This window comes from Miscanthus floridulus, chromosome 3 (genome assembly GCF_019320115.1).
Source record: "Miscanthus floridulus cultivar M001 chromosome 3, ASM1932011v1, whole genome shotgun sequence".
In the NCBI taxonomy this organism is placed as follows: Eukaryota; Viridiplantae; Streptophyta; class Magnoliopsida; order Poales; family Poaceae; genus Miscanthus; species Miscanthus floridulus.
In genome coordinates, this window is record NC_089582.1 from 138,852,638 (window position 1) to 138,866,838 (window position 14,201).

Consider the following 14,201-nt stretch of genomic DNA (forward strand, 5'->3'; position numbering starts at 1 on the left):
CGAGGTGGAAAGTGACACGATGCGTAGCTGCAGGGCGACTAGCTGATGGGTCCACACGGATGTGGGACCGCATGTCTCTGAGTGCCCTCCCGTTTTTCTTCCATTTTCGGCTCTGCCCGGCTGCCTTTCTCGTAGAGTTTACCAAGGGCGTGTTTAGCGGAGGAAAGTTGAAATTATGTACCGCAGTACTTTCGTTTTTATTTGGTAATTAGTGTTCAATTATGGACTAATTAGGCTCAAAACGTTCGTCTCGCGATTTCCAACCAAACTGTGCAATTAGTTTTTTTCGTCTACATTTAATGCTCCATGCACGTATCGCAAGATTCGATGTGATGGCTACTGTAGCACTTTTTAGGAAGTTTTTTTTGAACTAAACACGGGCTAAGTTGTTGTTGTATGTTTCTCTCTCACACACTCTTGTAGCTAACCAGCCGCACAAACCGCGCTACAACACTATCTACTTCAGTAGTACTTTTCAGCGAACGAACTGTATTTTTCTCTCACAATATTTCAGCAGCAGTATAAGCCAAATTTCAGCGAAACAAACATGGTTGCTGAAGTTGACTTTTTTTTTGTTTGCTTACATATCAAGCATACTACACTATTACAAATCAAGCATACAAATACAAATTCTAATCAAAATATCTTAAATGAGCTTTTTCACGAAGAATGATAGTAGCATTGTAGCAAGAGCAAACAAAATTAGCTAAAACTTATACCTAGTAGTTTCTTTTAACTCCAGAGAGCAAATAAAAATATGTTGATTCAAGCAGCAGAATACGATCGACACAATTATCATGGACAATTTGTGCTCCTTGTCGCGCACCAACACTTCCTCAAGCTTCTATCTGTTCCTCCACTTGGCGAGCATTGCCACTAGCTAGTCCATTCTGGAGGCCATTGTGTCGGTGAAGATCGTGCACAATCATTGACCTAGTGGCGCTGCTATAGGTGCGACAGGTTTGATCAGCGTTTCCAACGCGGGTTTGACCTAGAGGCCTGTCCAATACTCCAATTTTGCTATGGAGCTTTAGTTGCTCGATCAAACCACTTTGACCTAGAGGCCTGTCCAATACTCCAATTTTGCTTTTGCCATGCCTCTCCAACGCGGGTTTGATCGAGCAACTAAAGTTTATTTTCTATCACATCAATGTTTAGATATCAATTAAAAGGACTAAATATAAGATAATTAAAAAACGAATTACATAAACCGTGACTAATTTACGAAATGAATTTACTAAGACTAATTAATTCATGATTAACATATGTTTATTGTAGCATTATATTTGCTAATCATAGACTAATTAGGTTTAATAAATTTGTCTCGCGAGTTAATCACCATTTATGCAATTAGTTTTATAATTAGACTATATTTAATACTCATGATTAGTATCAAATATCCGATGCAACAGGGACTCAAAGTTTAGTCCGTGGCAACAAACACCCGTGTTTCGTTAAAAAAAGTCTTACTAAGCCACAAGTGCTCGGCAAAAGCTTTCACTCGTCTGTATCTGTACCGCCCAGGCAATAATCATCAACATGTTCGGCTGGCTGGGCTGGATCATGGATTATTTACTGCTGGCTGGTTTGGCTGGTTTGGTGTGAGAGAAAAATACCGTTCCAGCTTATAATCCACGATCGTATACGATCGTTTACGGCCTGCCGAACAGGCTGCATGTGTCAATGCATGCGTCGCATAGTCAGTTTCACACAGGTAGGTGATGTTTAAATTCAGAGGGCTAAAGTTTAAATGTGTCATATCGGATGTCATAGAGGTGTTATATGGGAGTATTCGGATGATAATAATAAAACAAATTACAGAAGTCCTCAGGAATCCGCGAGACAAATTTATTAAGCTTAATTAATCCGTCGCATCACATGTACTTGTAGCTTTACTGTATCACCACATTGTCAAATCATAGATTAATTAGGTTAAAAAATCGTCCAGTAAAGTAGTCGTAATCTGTATAATTAGTTATTTTTTTAGTATATATTTAATACTTTGTGATAGGGACTCAATTTTATGAAAAGAAACTAAGGCCCCGTTTGGCCGGGCTCCCGCGGGCTCCGGCTCCTGCACTGTAGCAGGGTGTCGGCCGCCCAGCGGCCGACACGTGCCTTCAGGAGCCGGAGCCGCGGAGCCAGATAAACGAGCTTCTCCGGCTCCGGCTGTGTCAGCGAGAGAGGAAAAGAGGAGAGAGAAAAACGGCTCTGGTGATAAGTAACTAGGTGTCAGCCGCCCAGCGGCCGACAGGCCGGAGCCGAAGCCGGAGCTACAGGAGCCCTGCCAAAGAGGCCCTAAGGCCCCGTTTGGCCGGGCTTCCGCGGGCTCCGGCTCCTGCACTGTAGCAGGGTGTCGGCCGCCCAGTGGCCGACAGGTGTCTACAAGAGCCGGAGCCGCGGAGCCAGAAAAACGAGCTTCTCCGGCTCCGGTTGTGTCAGTGAGAGAGGAAAGGAGGAGAGAGAAAAACGGCTCGGGTGAACATCAACCGGGTGTCGGCCGCCCAGCGGCCGACAGGCCGGAGCTGGAGCCACAGGAGCCCTGCCAAAGAGGCCCTAAACAAGGCCGTAGTCAGCTGTCAATGCGTCGTGTCCCCACAGGCCAGGTTCCCTGTGACCCACCGCTGGCCTCCAGCCCATGCGAGGCATGCCGCTCTCCCATGCGGGCATGCGGGCATCGCATGGAAGGCGTCAAGCGGCCAGTCCGGCCGGCCACACAGGATGCCATGAAAGAGACGAGGAATAGTAACCCCGAGACGCAGACGGCAGACATCCTCCCGCGGGCTCCAGCTCCTGCACTGTAGCCGGGTGTCGGCCTCCCAGCGGCCGACAGGTGCCTACAGGAGCGAAGCTGGTGCAAGTGAGAGAGGAAAGGAGGAGAGAGAAAAATGGCTCCTGTGAACAGTAACCTAGTGTCAGCCGCCCAGCGGCCGACAGGCTGGAGCTGGAGCCGCCGGAGCCCGGCCAAACGGGGCCAATCAGGCAACCAATCAGATCGCACCTCTTCTCTTCAGACTCGGAGAGCCGCTACGCCTCCACGGCTCCACCATGGCACCACGCACGAATCCATGATGAATGATGATCCATGATCCTCATCCACACGGCCGCTGACCGGGCAGTAGCCAGCCTTTCCCAGACCAAACACCAGCCAGGCAGCTACGCCGCCCATCCAGAGACTCCAAAAGAAGCAGCACTGCAGACCTGCAATAACTAATCGGCAGCAGGTCTGCCAGCAGTGGCGGCCCGCGGCCGAACAAAGCGCAGTAGGGAGCACACAGGAGACAGGACGAGGACGGCCAGCGTCATTTTTTTACAACAACAACATATATTATATAAATTAAAGCAGCCAGTTTACAAAGAGGTCCTCCATGGAAGACTAAATTACAACAAAGTCCTGCAACTGGATAAGAAGGCAGCATCGTCGGTGGCGTTGAGGAGGACGAATCAACCGGCGAGGGGCGCAGAGGCGTCAAAGACGCTCGCACCTGGAGGGACTGACCGTGCATAGCGTCGGTTAAGGGTGGGTGTGTAGAGCCGTCGAAGGAGATTCATGCCGGCGACCGAATGACGTTGTTGAAGCCGTCGCCGGAGATAGAAAAGGCTCAAGCCAGGATCGCCAGGATCTCTGGTGGAGATGGAGTTGTCAAACCAACGTCAGAGGAGGAGCTGCCTAGCTGAAGGAGAGAGCGGCAGGACTGGTGGCTGCAAGAAAGAGGTGGAGGCGTGCAACGGGGGTTGCGGAGCGGAGAAGAACAGATCTCGGTGATGGTGAGTGGAGGTAGGAGCAGAGGTAGAGATGGGGAGATCCGCATAGCAGAAGAACGAATTTATTTTATTTATAAACGTCGTCGGCGGCGAGAAAGATGTCGAGGAAGGCCGTAGCAACAACGACGACGGCGACGGCCAGACACAGACACCCATCTCGAGGACCTCTACTGCTCTACAGCTACTGGCTAGTAAGTACTAGGAAGAGGGGCCACTCCCTGCCGCTGCGGTGAGCTCGCCGGAGAGTAGAGAGTACTCCGACACAAACGGCCACTTTCTCGGACTGCCTTTTCAGGAAAATCTGCGGATCTAGCGACCGACCATGTGGCAACAACCGGCGCGCTCTGCAGCGTGTATATGGAGGACGGAGCGCTCGTTTTCACCGATTCGCCCGTCGCATCACGGACGAGATAAGGCACGATGTTTCTATGCTGATAGGATCATGGGAAGGTAGATTTATGAAATAAAATTTTCAGAAACGGATAGCATCAAAGTTGTTGTAGTATAGTGGTGAGTATTCCCGCCTGTCACGCGGGTGACCCGGGTTCGATCCCCGGCAACGGCGCTGCTTCTTTTTTATGTCAACTTTTTATTGAGTTTTTCGAGATGCAGCATCTCTGTCGCATGGCTTTGCTTTAGAAATCACAACAACGTCAACGAGAGCTTTCATATACTTGATAAAATTTATAAAATTTCATCAAATTGCCTGCTGTTTCTTTCAGCCTGTTCGCTGGTTAGTTTCTGGGCTGGTTTGGGCTGGCTGGTGCTGGTTTATTGTGAGAGAAAAACACTTGGCTGGCTGGTTTGGACTGGCTGAAACCAACAAGCGAACAGGGCGTTTGTCTGGAAGCAAAGTTACTCCCCACAACCACTAAAACCATGAGAAAAAGGAAAAAAAAAAAGTGAGTCGCATATTGAGTACCAACCCAGACATTGCAGCGTTTACAGCTGACATCGATCTTGCTACCAGTGCTCTCGGGAAGGCGGGAAGCAAACAAGCAAGTAACGACACTTTTAAGCTAATCTTCTCAAAGATCAAACCATTAGGCAAGGGATACAGTGATTTTTTTTTTCACAGCGCCATTTTGCATTGCAAATATATTAAACAGACAAATAAACACGACAACACACATAATTATGGTTTCTGGGGGGAAGATCAAACCATTAGACAAGAGAGAGAGTGGTTTTTTTTGCAGCACCACTTTGCATTGCAAACATATTAAACAGGCAAATAAACACGGCAACACACATAATTATGGTTTCTGGGGGAAAGATCAAGACTATAATCCGTAAACTTTATTTTAATTTGACGGTAATCCAATCCAACATTACACCTGTTGCATCACACGAAAAAGGGAAAAACGTGTAAACGCCCTTGTGTTACAGCAGAGCTCCTTTCAGTATGACGGTCCACATGAACAAGTGAAGCTTATACTATATCGTGTTTTACTTCTTAGGAGGGCCATTTGCTGTGGGGGCACCGCCTTTTGGGGGGTTCAGCTCGTCCCAGGCCTCAATCCACGTGACCATGGCGTCGGCAAGCTTGTTGAAGTAGCCGTCCACCTTACTGAGCTTCGCCCTCACCTGCTTGGCCAACTCGAGGTAGCACTTTTGGACGGTGGTGGCGTCCTTTGGAAGGGAGACTGACTGGAAGAACGGGATCAGCTCTTCTTGCCAGAAGATGCCGTTGTATTCCTTCTTCAGGTTCACAAACGGGTTGCTTGCTTTGCTGTGCCAGATGTAGGGTAGACCAGTCTTCACACCCAGGCCCAGATGATCCGTAATCACCTGTGTGTTGCAGCAGAGACATTGGCATGGTTTTGTCAGTACAAAGATACTGAACTAAGACATAATCAAAATCACCAAGCAATGTACACTCAATAAGCATACACTGGTAATAGTCACTAGCCTGCACAACGCAGCTTCTTACAACAAATTGTGGGCAATGGAAATGTTTTCGTTGCACTTGTAGGCATAACATGAACTAGAAGGTGGTAAGGGAATATACCTTTGTGCACCATCCTGCCCACATATCATCGTAGCGACCAATAGGCTGGCCATCACCCATAAGACCAAAGTACATTGCAGGACCAATGAGCTCACGGTCAAATGCAAGGTTCATTCCACACATAGGGAAGAGGGTGCCCTTCGGGATTGTAAGAATAGCATCAACATACCTGATTTCAAGAAAGAAAGACCAGTTAGTAAAAGGCGACCACCTGAATGATGGAACCTACTGAAATGTAGCATTTTTACCTGGTGTTTCTCTCAAGGGGCTTAACAAGCTGGGTAGGGGCATCATAGTCTGGAATGTTGAGCCAAAGCCCGTGAGAAACAGCAGTTGGGACACCCTCACGAAGGCTGAAGGGGTACCCACGAACAAAATCGGCGCCAACACGGTAAGGGTCATACAAAGTATTGAAGAAAAATGGAGTAGAAGGGCTCAGGAGGTTCTTGATGTGCTGCTCAAGTGCATTGATGTCCTTCCCTGATGGATCCTTGGCAACCTGAAAGTTTTGAAAAGCCATAGCTTAGCGGTTAGCATTTTGCCTAAACACATACAGAGTATCTTGGACTAAAATATGCCATCATACTCAAAGGCTATAAATTTTATACTGAAAAGGACGGGCATGTGCAGTGTTAGTTTCAGCTGCCAACAAACATACAAAACTATCATGTTTCATGTTCTGCAGGCCTTCCTCACATGCAAGTAATGCCACGAAAGTGAACATCAGCATACTATTTTTTAACAGTAGTAGTTAAAACAAAAGCCATGCTCTTGAGTTAGAAGATTGCTTCTAAAATAAATGCAAAAGGAAATATGATTCCTTGGTAGAGCCCCTGCATCATAAGCAAGAACAACGATCCAGTATATTTGGCAAGTGGGTGGGACCCCAGAGTAAATGCACCTGGAGTGCTGTCAAGGTTTAAGCCCTCCAGGAATCTTTATATACCCTAAAGATTTTTTTCCAATGGCTCTTGAGACATGATTTCTTAAGCTTCCTGTTTCTTCAATTTCTTTACAAGATATTCTTTCACAAGCTTTTATGCAGCCTCTAGGATCTCCAGTTTGTCAGAGAATCCACATAATGCAAGGACAAAACAGTACGTATAAATCAACACAAGGCTTGATGTTGACATGGTCCACCAGGTGGTGGTGATTCCAGGGCAGTGGTAGCTCCAAGCTAGCATTAAGTTACATCTCTCGTGCAAAGGAATAATTTATGGTCATATAAGAAAAGATTATGGCAATAAAAAATAGAGGATGGTCCAAAACTACATGGATGCTATCATTCATTCCAACCAGATTGTATGTACAGGCTTCGGAATAAACCATGCATGGTGCAATGCAGATAACTCTACCGCTTGCACCAGGCCCGCCCTTCTGTCATCTGTATTGTAAAATAAGCAATTTGTCCCCTAGTTACTCAGTCTACTGATCATGACCTGGAACATAAAGAAATGCATATGCATCAACACAACCGACACAATATGTCTGCAAGGCGACATATACAAGTTATCCAACAGAGAACAGACATTGTGAACTAGCAGACACCAAAGATCAAGCATATTCCAGTTCATATACCCTACAACTGGAAGCAATACAGGGCCAAAGCAGTGAGGCTAGATCCAATGCTAGATACTTTTTGTATAGCAGTGAAACAAGTCAAAAGTCTAGTCCAAGTAACATGATTGGATCTGACAGTTGAGACTGCCAGCAGACACATGTCTGAACTCCAAGGATTAAGGAGACAATAATATCCAACTCGTCATATCAATCAATCACCTGAAACACGTGAAATTTGCATTCTACCTACCCAGATCACAGCGCTACGGCCATAATTAACAGGACGGGTAACAGCAAAGACGTCAAAACTTTGCATCCCAAAATTTCAATCCAGGACGCATTGTATTGTATCCCAAATTTCACACCTCAATTCATCCCCACCGAAGAAAACACCCCCAGTGTATTTTCTCCGTCACCTATATAACCAGATCTGAGCCCCATCCCCACCAAAACGCGCCCAATTACGGCGAGACTATGAGATGGAAACTACTCTCGGATCATCGCAAAGGAGCGGAGCGGAGGGCACTCACGAAGCAGTCGTCGTCGATGGAGTAGATGTACTTCTTCTTGGAGACCAAGTAGCCGAAGCAGCGGCAGGCGGAGTCCTTGAAGGAGATGCAGGAGGCCTTGGGCCCCAGCATGCGGTTGATGTCGTTGCGGTTGTAGAGCTCGTAGTCGAAGCCCTCGGGGACGCGGATGGTCTTGCTGGGGTCGCCGTCCTGCACGATGATGAGGTGGTAGGGCTGGAAGAAGGGCCGCCACATCTCCAGGAAGTCGAGGTTGCGGATCGTCGGGATGACGATGTCCAGCTCGTCCTTGAGCAGCGGCGTCGGCGCGTGCGGGGCGGACGCCATTGCTGGAGAGCGGTCGGGCGGGCGGGCGGCGGGCGGAGGGGAGGGGAGCGGCCGGCCGGGCAGCGGTGGCTGTGGTGGTGGGGCGGGGACTGCCGGAGTGGGGAGGGAAGGGAGGGAAACGGAGGGTATAAATGGAGGGAGGGCGGCCGGGGATGTAACGGCCGCGGCGGGTGGGCTGGTGCGGTGGAGCCGGCGCGGCTGTCGTTTGCTTCTGAAGGAAAGGGGAAAAGGAACAGTGGGTTGGCCGGGGCCCGGGGTGCTTTGTCATGGCTAGACACGCCCTAGACCCATTCAAACGTCCGGCCATTGAAAGGAGCCCGTCTAGTCCTGCACGAATTGCAGGTTGCAGGCCTCGGTTCGGCCCGACCTGAAGCCCAAGGATGGTTTTAAAAGTCCATTTTGCTTATAAATAAATACTTTAACTTCGAAAGATTTTTTTAAACAAAAAAATAGAAAGCAATACTTTAATTTTGTTATAACCGTCCTGTTCGCATGAACTGCTTATCAGTCATGGTACGGTGTTTTTTTTCACAATAAAACAGCATCAGCCGGCTTATCAGTCGGCAGCCGCAGAAACCATCAGCTCAATTGGACATTTGGACGAACAACTCGCATCTAATGATGACGGATACGAATTCCAATTATAAGACGTACAGCGTCACGTCCTCTATATCTTGTATATGACCCGGACTCATGAGTCGTGCTCATACTAGTTATAACAACTTGCGTCTAACAATTATATATAGTCTGATTCCAATATATACTGGATTTTGTTGCGACATACGGGCACATTTGCTAGTAAATAATTAAGTTTAAAAATATAAAAGGATATATCCAATTTCTTTTCTCAATACATCTCTATCTCTCTCTTTCTTGTTTTCTTAACCACACTTTTTTAGTTTTTTACTCATCCTTAATTCCCATCCCCCAAAACTAAAACATCAAATAGTTTGGGACAACGAGAGTACCAAATAAGTGCATTAAATTCTTCATTGAATATAGTTTATACATATTTCGTGTCATAAATGTCGATATGCTTTTTATATGTAAACTTGGTCAATATAAGATAGTTTGACACAACATGTATGTCTATACCTATACCTAATAATAATATAAAAAGCAAAAAAATCTTCCTCCAAATTTTGATCCATCACACTCTCTCTTCAATCGTGTGTCCCTTCACTCTCCGGAGCATAGGAGTGCTAGCTGTTTTTATTAAGAGTAGTAGTACGTGATGAATAAAAAATTAGTTCTAATTGTTTTTTTTTCCGTTCATGATCCAAACTGAAGATCCATGCTTATATGAGTGAGAAAAGTGCACGACTAATCATGGTACAGAGTATGATTTTAAGGGCCCGTTTGGCACGGCTCTCGCCGGCTCCGGCTCCACTACCGTAGCACTACTGTGGCTGTAGCACAGAGTCGGAGAAGCTCGAAATCGTGGCTTCTCCAGCTCCTCCTCTCCCTAGTTCATTTTCTGCCTCGATTTCCGAAACGGCTTCTATTACAGTGTCACGAGATGAGGAGCCGGAGCCCCAGAAGCTGCGCTAAAGACAGCCTAAATTATAAATGATGCACGATGTAAATTTTATTGTAAGACACGGACATATTTACTAGTAAAACTAAAAGTACACTTTTGTATGGGCACTGAAATAAAATAAAATAAAAACACTGCCAAAAAGGACATAACAAAAAAGCTGACGATCGAGCACGGACTGGACGGTGTTCTCACCGAGTCGATAGCTTCGCCACTTGGAGTAGGAGCGTTGGACACATATATAATATAGGCCATGAACATAAAGAACGCGACCGATTGGCACGACCCGACCTGTATGCACCTTGAGTGAAAGCGCCGGGTGACTTGAATATGAACGATGAATAATCACGTCAGTGAACGCGCCTTTTTCATTTCCGCGGTGCACGCCACGGCATGGCATAACACCCGAGTGCCGAGTCAAAGAGTTCAAGACGACATCGTATGCCAGGCGGGCAAGGCATCTTTTACCCTTTTTCCTGGGTCCGTGGTCGTCGCATCGCAGTCGCAGGTGCCGAGGAGCGAGCAGCTGGTGGCCGGCACTGTCAGAGCAGAGAGCACCGTGCGTCGCGTACTTGGACGGTTGCATTGAGAGATTACACTACGTACACGTACGTGTACATAGACGTACGTCGTCGGAGACGACTTTAAGGGTGTTCGGCTGGATGGCCAGCCCACCCACGAGTATAATGCCCGTGCTAACGCTACGGTTTTAATCTTGTGATGCTCATAATTATAACCAATTTAATCTTCATAATATTACTATTACACAACAATTGTATTTGAGTCTATATATAATTTGGGAACACTTTTCATATAAGTGCACATTGTAAAGTTAGATTCTACCTAACTCCTTAATCATGTATTGCAGATTATCAGGGATGTTGTCGCTACATTCTTTTGCATTACTCGTCAAAATATCGGCCAAGAATTCCCTCCTCAGCGAAGTTGGTAGCTGTGCATGGCAGATAACAATAAATAAGTTATTATTTTTCAATGTAGTTTATGAAACTTAGTTATGTACTATACATGCTTACATTGTTGATCGGTGGCAATCTTATGCCATCCCATGACTTCATGAAACTGTATACAAGAAAGCCGCCCAAATTCCTGCAGAAGATCAATTGTTTATTTGATGTACATAGATCAAATAACTATTTCTTTGATATGAAAGTTGAAATATATTATAAGTGATTACCAGTGTTTATTATGTGTAACCTTTGTTACACACGTAGGGTATTCTCGCTTCCAATGATAAATATTGTTGTTCATCTTAAAATTTAACAATCCCATGACAAGATTGAACCTTCTAGCAATAGTGTGTAATGTAGGTATATATGAATCTCTGTGATCATAACCCTTCAAGCATACATGATCTTGAAGTGGATCCATAATATGGACGATTATTTTTTGCATGTCGATTATGAATAAAGTGTATAGACCATCTTGATAATATGGTAGTAGAATCTATAAACAAACACACAGACTGTAAGTGGTAAATAATTTAAAAGGTTTTAAAGTAATACACAAAACACAACTTACATTGCTACATTCTTTAATGTCGTACTGCTTTTCCGGCCAGCACTCAAATACTTTTTTTAATTGATCTTGGTATGCCTTGTCAATCTTGGGACAACATCGTGGATCTCGTCCAAAATGAGTTATTTCCTGATAATTATACAATTACATAATTTAAGTATGACATGTATAAACAATCTTTTAGAATGATTTATATATATCAACTTACAGCAAATTTGAGATCCATGTAGTGGAATATTTGTTTCTTCTGCGCTATGTCTTGGTTGCACGCGACCATCTGAATAGCCATATTAAAGGTTTCATGTTCCAGCTGTCTATCATCATCTAAAATATTTATAATTTGTCTAAGACTTAAAGAAATTGGATATGGTCGTGTACTTCGTATCCACTCTTTCCTGAAAACAAGGACAAGGAACAAATTACTTGCTGTAGCAATCTAGAATGGACAAAGGCAATATCTATATTAGAACAGTACGTTGTACTTTAGAATGCATGACTTACTCTAAAGTCTCATCATCGGCGATCAAGTGGAACAACCCGTAAATTGTCATCAATAGGGCTTCTCTGTTTGTCCACTTTAGCGTCCTTGTCAACTTCGTGTTACCCGACATCAAAATATCGAGGTCATCGAGCTCTTCGACAAGTTCATCTAGGTCATCGCCGGTCTTAGTCTTTTGCTCTTTATCCGGTAACCCTCTTATTTCATTTAACAGCGAGTTATATAAGATCGCAGGTAGCTTGAACCTGAAGTTACTTATATCTTCCTGCAAACAGTAATTGCTTATATGCTAACCAATTAAAAAATAATTGATATGTATTAGAAGTAGATTCTTAAGTAAGTACCTGGGTTACATGGTCAGATAAAGTACTTCCGGTCCAATACTCCATATAATTAAGAAGCCATAAACCACAACTATAGCTGGGCAATATTCCAAACAATCAAATATGAGGCATACAGATAATGGTTAGGCAATGACATATACACAAAACATAAAGATATTTTACCCATCTGTTTGCATTGGGACCTTGATCTTATGTTTCATTGGCCAAGATGTCATATTGGTACCGTGTTTCCATTTACTTTGGTCCAGTTTTGTAAGCCCCGTTGCATATTTTATTAGTCTTTCCATTCCTAAGAGCTAGTATGATCAAAACACCAAGGCTAATTAAGAAACAGAACAGGTACTGAAGAATTTTGAATAAATAAATATGTATACCAATTATTTAGACGTACCGTATACCAGAGATCTTCAAAGTTTGTCATATTATCTCCAAAAGAGTCCAAAACATGTATCTGGCCTAAAGAAGCGTTCACAACACCCAGGTACCAGTGAAACTTTTCAATATTGATTGGAAGGAACACCTGCAGTATTAGAGAGTTATCTAAATTATTTCTCTAGATTTGAAAGGGTAAAAAATTAGCATATGTCAAGTATTATGGTAAAGCTTACCATATCAGCATTTAAATAATTGTGTGCCCTTGTTTCAACCACTTCATCTCTATTATAGCTCAAATCCCTCTCATCTTTCTTCCCGTCAATTCGTAGCATTTGAGAAACCAATGAATTTTCCAAATATACATCTCCACCATCTCTATGAAGTAGGTGTTCTTCATGCCGCATCAATTCGATATACAAACTTATGACCTACAAGTTTTTAATTTGTCATTCAAAAATTGGCAGATAGTTTGTATGGACACTATGTAATGCAGAACCTGTGTTAAACATGCTTACCGCGCCATTGACTTGGTCATTCGACTTAAAAAGGCAATCTAGGTCATCCCTGCATCCCCAAGCATCATTGATTCTGACGAGTTTATGATCTATACTTTTTCCTTTCATGTATTCAATGACCTCATCATCTTGTTTCGTAGACACATAATCTGTAGAGGTATCATTTTATATTATTATTAGTAATAAGTAATTAATTATTTAAATTAAAGAAGTAAGTTTCAATTAATGATGGCTCACCTTGAGTCATGATTTGTGCATTGTTTGATTTCTTTGGCTTATTATACCCACATCATCGTCAGCACGCATCATATGTTGTGCCTTTTGTAGTACTGGCGTTTGTACGGCATCGTCGTTGACCTGTACTTCTCTCGCTTCCTCCCTAATAATGATCTGCAGATGCAATATATAATATCAGCTTGAGATTCCATATTTGTACATTTTGTACGCAATGGCCCACTCGGACAAAATATGAGAGGAGATTTGTGTTGCTTAAGAGTTCGTTGTGTACGTCATCCTCATGAGCACGCTTCCGCTTCTTGTCTTCGCATCTTTCTTGATCGACATCTACATCAATATAGCTCCACTTTAGTACATTAGCATCTAAATAAATGCCTTATTTCATATTGAAAAGTAGCATGATGATGTTGTGCTAATTTGGCTCACCAGAAGTAGGAAATGCATCAATACGGACCGTACGTTTGATAGTACACATGGGAATATATGCATCATTTCTGTGTAGCCAATCCGTGAGTTGTACGGACTGATCAGTGAGGTTCATCATAAACGAGGAAATGGGTGAAATTATTATTAAAGGCTCGGATATTTCTGACCTTCGGGTGAGGATGGCCGAACTATTATTTCGGTGTTGTTGTTGTCCAACGTTTCTTGGCTAGAGGCTACAATTCTTGACTCACTCTCTATATACTTTTTAATCTCTACAGATGAGCAAAGTATTATTTAATAATAATTAATAATAATTTGGGAGCCAAATCTATGAGGTTGCAATGATGATTAATCATACATAGCTTAAATAAATTTACTAAAAGTAGTAATCGAACATAGCTTATAAATTTATTACAAGTAAAAGTATTTAGTGTAATTCACCTGAGTTATCTGGTGTCGGAAACTTTTCAGCTTTGGGCGAGGATGGCGGAACTATTATTTCGGCATTCTCTTTGTTCTGCCTTTCTTGGCTAGAGGCTTCGATT

The 14,201-nt window shown here is 43.9% G+C and overlaps 2 protein-coding genes, 1 long non-coding RNA gene and 1 other non-coding gene across 4 annotated transcripts; 1 reads left to right on the plus strand and 3 right to left on the minus strand.

The window, feature by feature from the left end:
- Window positions 1-4,258: 4,258 nt before the first annotated feature.
- TRNAD-GUC (transfer RNA aspartic acid (anticodon GUC)) lies at window positions 4,259-4,330 on the plus strand. The gene has a single exon. It is a non-coding gene; the product is annotated as a tRNA-Asp (tRNA).
- A 712-nt stretch (window positions 4,331-5,042) lies between these two features.
- LOC136547168 (UDP-arabinopyranose mutase 3-like) lies at window positions 5,043-8,263 on the minus strand. The gene is made up of 4 exons (XM_066539137.1): window positions 7,864-8,263; window positions 6,022-6,272; window positions 5,774-5,942; window positions 5,043-5,553 (listed from the first exon to the last, which is right to left on the minus strand). The coding sequence occupies exons 1-4, from the start codon at window positions 8,185-8,187 to the stop codon at window positions 5,212-5,214; spliced, it is 1,086 nt and encodes a 361-aa protein (XP_066395234.1). The 5' UTR covers window positions 8,188-8,263; the 3' UTR covers window positions 5,043-5,211.
- Window positions 8,264-10,444: 2,181 nt separating this feature from the next.
- LOC136547169 (uncharacterized) lies at window positions 10,445-10,986 on the minus strand. The gene is made up of 3 exons (XR_010781492.1): window positions 10,920-10,986; window positions 10,759-10,831; window positions 10,445-10,676 (listed from the first exon to the last, which is right to left on the minus strand). It is a non-coding gene; the product is annotated as an uncharacterized lncRNA (long non-coding RNA).
- Window positions 10,987-11,005: 19 nt separating this feature from the next.
- Window positions 11,006-13,109, minus strand: LOC136544545 (uncharacterized; the record flags this gene model as incomplete). Its single annotated transcript, XM_066536674.1, has 9 exons — window positions 12,994-13,109; window positions 12,712-12,906; window positions 12,495-12,623; window positions 12,266-12,399; window positions 12,104-12,179; window positions 11,762-12,024; window positions 11,469-11,655; window positions 11,264-11,389; window positions 11,006-11,188 (listed from the first exon to the last, which is right to left on the minus strand). Coding segments are annotated over exons 1-9 (1,401 nt in total), but the record flags the coding sequence as incomplete, so codon positions are not given.
- Between the last annotated feature and the right edge of the window lie 1,092 nt (window positions 13,110-14,201).